The 7,930-nt window shown below is 23.5% G+C and overlaps 1 protein-coding gene across 1 annotated transcript; it reads left to right on the top strand.

The window, feature by feature from the left end:
- The first annotated feature begins 198 nt into the window (after positions 1-198).
- Positions 199-3,947, top strand: LOC102672251 (guanine nucleotide-binding protein subunit alpha homolog). Its single transcript, XM_006614800.2, has 5 exons — positions 199-1,496; positions 2,192-2,452; positions 2,651-2,701; positions 2,801-3,018; positions 3,109-3,947. Exons 1-5 carry the CDS (start codon positions 1,275-1,277, stop codon positions 3,464-3,466), a joined length of 1,110 nt encoding a protein of 369 aa, XP_006614863.1. The 5' UTR covers positions 199-1,274; the 3' UTR covers positions 3,467-3,947.
- The last annotated feature ends 3,983 nt before the right edge of the window (positions 3,948-7,930 follow it).

Below are 7,930 nucleotides of genomic sequence, written 5' to 3'. Positions count from 1 at the left end.
ATTTAAAATCTGTTGACTTTATTAATTTTGTGATTTTAAATTAAATTTTTATATTTATGCACTAAGTCGTAAAGGGCATAGCAAATACTCTGATTTTTTGCACGATCGGTATTTCAGAACATAGAACACAAAATCTCGTTAAATATTAAATCTATTCTATACCTCATCTGTGCTCAAACATAAATTGCTGGGATTGGTTAATAGTTTATATCGATATTTATCGTATTCATCAATCTACCACTTTATTATCATTTCCTACATTATTGAAAAACCGGCTTACAGTTCTTGAAGATAAAATTTAGTAATACAAGGTAAAAAGATTTGTCAGCTGATGATATTAAGGATAAATGAACAAATGAGTACTTTCTTGCCCATCACATAACCAAAACTGTGTAATCCTTGACGCACGATGTTGAAGAGGAATCGTCATCGTAGTGTATTACAGTATCGACAAGAATAAAGAAAAAAAGGAAAGCCTTCCGACGAATGACAGCGCGCAAAACCGATCACGCGGTCGAACCGGGAGGTGTGCTTTCGGTCGGTGTCAGAAACCGTGTGTGTACTGTATATGTGTATGTGTGAGGCAGTATCTCTCTCTCACAACAAATATGTCGTGGTGGGGAGTACATTTTCCCGTTCGCTGTTTCGCATATTTCTTCCCCCGCATTATTATTATGTAGTTTGGCATAGGTGAACCCTTGCACATTTGTCTTGATATTAAAGAATACAAGTGTGTGTATGTGGTGATATAATTATTAATAAAAAAGAAAGTTTACATGAAAGGTGACAAGGGTCGCCTCGTAGTCAAGAATAAAGCGCGATGAGAATGATACGCCAGTTAGCTCTTTTACTCGGTAATTAGAACGATTATTTAATCATGTTCAATCCGCAAGGAACCAGAGACGATCGTAGGCAGCCAGCGGCGTGAGTCTCGCGATTAACGGTAGGTGTGGAGTATCGTGGAGTTGAACAACGAGGTGTATTGACGTTGATTTGGTGGTTGCGTTCCCCGGCTACGCCTAGGTGAAAAATGCGGTTCTGAATCGCGACGTGCGCCGATCCCGTGCAATTACGAACAGGTTGTTCACGGGTGGCTCGTTTAATACGCGCATTACGTTACAATACTTCTTCCTGAATACAGACTCGTGTACGGGTCTGCGTCTTGCGTGTGTATGTGTGGTGTTTGGACAATCAAGGATATATTCCTTCGGAAGGACAGCCTGACACGGAAGAAACGCCGGAAGGAAGGAAGAGGAGGGTAGCAGGGTAGCAAGATGGCGGGATCCTTAACGTGGTCGTGTACTTGTTGCCTACGGTTCAAGTTCAGCCCCGAGGAGATTGAGCAGCGTTACAAAAGTCAAGAAATCGATCGAATGCTGGAGAAAGATCGTCAAACTTTTCGACGACAAGTTAAGCTGCTGCTCCTCGGGGCAGGCGAGAGCGGAAAATCAACATTCCTCAAACAGATGCGAATTATTCACGGAATTAAATTCGAGGTAAGACATTCTTCATTTCGATGCAAGACAATTTCGTTTCCAGTTTCATTTTTTCCTAAAATGTCAAATTGTATATTTTCATTCGTTTAACCTTTTTACATTGGATTATATATAATTTATTTATAAAAAAAACAAATTTTCTAAGCTTCTTTCAATGTTATTATAATTATTTAAATATCTATAATTTTAAAATATTATTTGTTAAAATATGTTAAATATAGAATATGAGAAATTAAATTTAAAATAAAAATAAATATCGTTTATATTTTTCTTTAAAATCTTATTATTGAATTGAAGATTTAGTTGCTTTGTGTTGTTCATGTTTTCATTAATAAAGACATCTAATAAATTTGTATTCCTGTTTATTTATTTATATTATTCGATAATTATAAATTTATTTACAAATATTATTAAAATTTAATTAATTAAATTTTTTTCAATAATCATGAAAATAATTTGAAAGAAATATTTATTAAGTATAGATTATTAAGTTTCATATCATTTTGTTTATTTTATTATTTATAGCAATTATAATCATTGAATCTAATTATAGTGTATGAAATGAAAATAATTATTTATATAAAAGATTGAAAATATAATCTTTTTTTAGATTATTTTTCATGCTTCTGAATGAATAATAAATACAAACAAAAAATTTATTTAAATTTAACATTTATTATAATTATTTGTTTCAGCCTGAATTAATTAAGGAATATCAACATGTAATTTATCAAAATATAATTAAAGGAATGAAAGTATTAGTAGATGCTCGTGATAAATTGAATATTCCTTGGGAAAATGCTAAAAATTATGATATTGGTTATCAATTATTGAAATTTGAAAATACTATGGTATTGGATGCTAGATTATTTCTCCATTATGTACCAGCTTTACAAAGTTTGTGGAAAGATGCATCAATCAAGAAAGCTTTTGATAGGAGAAGAGAATTTCAATTAGTAAGATATTTTTTTTTAATAATTAATAAATATGTTTTTTATGTTATGATAATAGTTATTTTAATATTTATTGTGATACATAATAATAAAATATATAAATTTAAATTATTAAATAAAAAATGATGAAATTATAAAAAAATTTGCTTTTATATTTTATTATATTATTTATTATTATAAAGAGAATCTTTTTTTTTACAGAGTGATTCAGTTCAATATTTCTTGGATAATCTTGACAGAATTGCAAGAGTGGTAATGTTATTTAATTTTATTATTTAACTTTTTTTTAAATTTATTAAATTATTATTATATAAATGTTTATTTATTATAAATATTGGTAATTTTTTGTAGGATTATGTACCTACCCATCAAGATATTTTACATTGTAGAAAAGCTACTAAAGGAATTTCAGAATTTGTCATACAAATTAATAATATTCCATTTCTATTTGTTGATGTTGGAGGACAACGATCTCAAAGACAGAAGTGGTATCAATGTTTTGATTGTGTTACTTCTATACTTTTCCTTGTTTCATCATCTGAATTTGATCAAGTGTTATTAGAAGATAGGTATGTTTAATTGAAATATATCATTTATTAGAGATTGAGAATAATAAGAAAATCAAATCATTATATAATATATATTTATTAATGTTATAGAAGAACTAATCGACTGGAAGAATCAAGAAATATATTTGATACAATAGTAAACAATATGATATTTTGTGGAGTATCTATCATTTTATTTTTAAATAAAACTGATTTGTTAGACAAAAAAGTAAGATCACCTGATACAAATGTTCGTTGGTACTTTCCACAATTCACAGGAGATTCACATTCCATGAAGGATGTGCAGAATTTTATACTTGAAATGTTTATATCAGTTAAAAGGGATCCAAGAAAACCACTTTTTCACCACTTTACCACTGCTGTGGATACAGAAAACATAAAAGTTGTATTTAATGCTGTTAAAGACACAATTTTACATAGAAATTTGGAATCATTAATGCTCCAATAATGATAAATGTATATAAAAAAAGTGAAATGACTTTTGATTCAAAGATATACATTCAACATTTAGTGTTTGATACATAGTGAAGTGAAATTGTAATCAAAGAAGTATTAAAGCGTCGATTACGAAAGAATATTCTGGTAAGACAATATATACTATATATATATTGTATTAATGTAAATCTTATAGTTATCTCCGTTTATAACGGCAAATTAAACAGTTTCGTATAGTTTCGTAATAGTTTTATACAACAGGAAAAGTAAAAACTGCCTAATGAAAACATGTATCGAAAATTTTTTAATGTTCTATACATTATATATATATATATACATATACATATAAATATTGATAATATATTTCCATCTTTTTGATGAATATTGATTACTAAAGGGTTGTAAGAAGACTATTATATACAATTTATTGTACATAGTATCTTGTATTCTATATATTGTCGATAATAATGGTTTTACATGTTTGTATAAAAAAAGATCAGTTTGCTAATAGTTTAGCTAAGATTTTTCTATTTTGTACAGATATTTAATCCAGTGCTTCTTTTTTATATTAAATCATATAATACTAATACTGGTTAAGTAACCAGTATTTATAAACATAAAAGTAATTTATTATATACTTAGGATTAATTATTAATTAATCTATCTTTGAAAATATATCTTTGTTAACACTGAACATTAATAACAAGAAAACCAAATACTAGATCCAAGCCATATAAACCAAATGAAACTAACCAGTTTGTGTTCAAATTACTGTTTGCAAAATTTGTTAATATTTTTATATATTTTTTTTTCTCTTAATTTGATTAAAAAATTATATACAGTATTCTAACATTTCAATAACTTTTTGTACTTTTATATTTTTGATTTTTTATCTTGTATTTTCCGAAATTAAAATTTTGTTCTATTATCACAAATTGAGAAAAAAACAAAGAGCAATCAATATATAAATTAATGTAGTTTTATTCGTTCATTACTTTTTTGTATAAATTTTTCAATTTGTATTGTAAACTTTCAGTATTTTCTATAATAAATTGTGTACAAATTTTACACAAAAAAATCATAATAATTGATGTTTTAGTTCTCGTTGAATAATTGAGCAATATTTTGTTCTCTTCTTCTTTGGTTCTAATAATGATGATAATCAATATTTTCTTTTCAAGAAAAAATTATTCTAATCAGTATTATTTTTCACGTATAAAGATTGAAATAAAATTGATTTTTTACTTGGACAAATTTCAAAAATTATGCTTAATAAATTTATAAAAAACATATGGCTTAATACCATATCATTTTTTTTTTGTAAAAATACATACTTGTTTCTATATATATTTTATAAATTACGTAACATTGTATTAGCATTTTAAATAATTAGAAAAAAATAATTAAACCAAAAATGAAGATAAACAATTGATTAAAATGTTTCATTATAAAAATTAAGTAATTAAAATATTTCTAATAGTAGAGAATAACTTTTTCAATTGGAAAAACAATTACAAGCAGTACTATAACCAAGGATTTTATGTAATAATTATTATAGTGAAACCAAAGAGTTTTAAAACTAATTAATGTCTATATAATTTATTTCCACTAGTTTAATAACATCTAACTTTATATATCCATTTTTAAAAACATACATATACATATGTATACAATTATTTCATATTTTTCTTTTATTACATAAAATCTTTGTTTTGATTATGTTTTATAAAAAAAAAAAAAAAACTGGAAGTTCAAGATATTAAGAAGATTATACATCATAAATCATTTATTTCTGAAGTTAATTGAAATTAATATTTTGTTATGTTTGTATATATATATAAAAAAAAAAAAAGAAAGAATTTAGATATAATATAGCAATACAAATTATTAAGAAATGAAATTATTGTATAATTTGTATTATGCGAAGTTAATGTAAAATTTGATTGGTATATTTTCGTAACTGACAATTTTACATTCCTATAAAGATAATCAGGTTTTTTAATTAATATTAGAGTATTTTTAAATTATATTACATTTTTATAATATAGAAATATAATTATTGCTCGATTACAAAAGAGCATTGTTTTATCAAATTTAAAATATGGTTTTATACAATTTAAATGTCTCTTTGTATGTAGAACTTATCAATTGATATTCATTGAGAACAATTATTTATAGAAATATTTTATAGAAGAATATACTCTTGATATTTCATCAATTAAAAATTCTGTGAATTTGTATAATTATAATATATAAAATTTTATAGAAAATTTTCATGATATTTGAACTTCTCATAATATATACAATTTTGAAATGATATACATTTAATTAAATAATAAAAACTTCGATATATTTCTTTATAAATTCATTTGAAATATAAAAAAAATATTAATGACAAATTTTGTATTTTATATCAATTATTTTGCATTTATGTATCATGCAAGTTTTCTTCTAAATTGTTGTATAGTAATAAAAAAAATAACAAAATACCGCGAATCATACATGTGACATGTTTAATAAAATATAATGCGGACTGAGAAAAATATAATAATTAACTTTGTGATAGAATTTCGTAAGAACTAAATAGAAAATGATTTTTATAATCTTAGAAATGCAGAGATATTATTTTAATCTATTCAAATGAATTAATTTTATACATTTCAATTTATATGAAAAAAATGAAATTTACATTTTCTATAATTTTTATATTGTTAATGATAATACAATAATGTTTTGCACATGCGCGCGTGTATAGAACAACCTATTATGATTTGTAATTATATTTACATTAGGTACTTTTACATGCATACCTACATTCTCAAATCATGAAAATGCATTCGTATAATAAATAATAATTACAACGACAAGAAATTATAAGGTAGCTTTGTGTGTAGTTAATTATATCTTTATGAAATTTATTTACATATTTATTACATATTTATCTTCTTAATTGAATTATTCATAATATTATTCATAATAATACGCAAAAATACTTGCAATCTAATGGAAATTATTAAAATGTTCATTACTAGAAATTACGTTTAAAAAAAATTAGTTAATAGCATTTAATTGCATTTTCAACTATGATGATTTATAAAAGAATGGTATGCATAAATTCTCATTATAGATAAAAAATTTATTTAAATAAAAATTGCAGATGTATATCATAAATGTTGATTAAAGTAGAACAATTTTTAATAAATTGATAAAAACAAATATATATGTTGCAAAATATTTGCTGAAGATATTTAAATACTTTATATATGAAGCGCAATATTTCTGAAAAATTAAAATCTTATTTTTACTTTATAATGAACGACAATGGAACTGTTTTATTGTTATTGATAATTACTTGTATATTCAAATTTTATTTGTATTTTTTGTACATGATCTAAAGAATGTAGATATATTGTGCCTTTTGTATATTGTATATTTGTATATAAACATATTTTACATAAAATATTGTAATAATGTAGTCTATTAATATAAACAATAAATAAAACTTCAGAGAATGTTTATTTTATTTAATGAATTTTTCACACCTCATTATTATTTCTTTTGACATTATTTAAATTATTTTAATATTTTAGTATTAATAAAATTATAGTGTTTTTTACAAATAAAAATTTTTTTATAGTATTAATTAAGCAAAATGGCACATAAATATGAAAAAAAATTATATCTATATATACATATATGCGTATTTATATAATACATTGGTATATTTATTTGTAATATAAATTTTATACAAAGTAAAGCACAATGCACATACCTATTTCATATAACTTATTTAATAAAATGCACAGTATTTACATTTTTGCAAAAAAATATATAAGATAAATTTTTCTTATTGCAAATGTTTGAAATTTTCTTTGCAGCTTAGCATAATAAATGATACATTATGATATTTATAACACATAAATGTTACACTTATTTAAACATCACATTGGAAATTTACCTATTAATTATATTTTTTTATAACTATTAGATTTAAATTACATTTCTTTATAACTATTAGCATACTTCATATATTACAGTAATATTTACATATATTTTTCATTGATAATATATAATATCAAAAACGTACAAAAGTGAAAATATAATTATATATTTTTCAAAAAACTTGAGATATGTAATCACCCAAACGAAGGGGCATAGAAAATTTCTATATAATTTTTACCAAAATTTTGTATCAAATACATCGAAATATCAATTCGAAAAATAAATTACAGAACTAGTTAGTTTTATATCTATTTTGCTTTTGTATTGCATGGCAATAATACAAAGTGAAAAATCGCTTCTACAGTCGAATCAACTATAACGCATTATTAAATATAATTTCATTATATTTAATGTTAAGAATTGTTAAGAATTAATATTAGCATATAATGATTATAGTAATTTTCAACTTTAATTTTTCAATTTTCAAGTTTCAATTTTCAATTTTAATTTTTAAAAATTTTAATTGAATTAATAA

The sequence above is a fragment of the Apis dorsata genome, unplaced genomic scaffold (genome assembly GCF_000469605.1).
Source record: "Apis dorsata unplaced genomic scaffold, Apis dorsata 1.3 scaffold_198, whole genome shotgun sequence".
NCBI classification, from domain to species: Eukaryota; Metazoa; Arthropoda; class Insecta; order Hymenoptera; family Apidae; genus Apis; species Apis dorsata.
Note: the sequence above shows the minus strand (reverse complement) of the source record. Positions and strands in the feature narration are given on the sequence as shown.

Excerpts from the sequence above, each read along its gene's own strand:
- LOC102672251 (XM_006614800.2), top strand. The coding sequence starts at position 1,275 with ATGGCGGGATCCTTAACGTGGTCGTGTACTTGTTGCCTACGGTTCAAG. Across the intron at positions 2,453-2,650 it reads GGAGAAGAGAATTTCAATTA|AGTGATTCAGTTCAATATTT; the intron begins GTAAGATATTTT and ends TTTTTTTTACAG. Across the intron at positions 3,019-3,108 it reads CAAGTGTTATTAGAAGATAG|AAGAACTAATCGACTGGAAG; the intron begins GTATGTTTAATT and ends TTAATGTTATAG.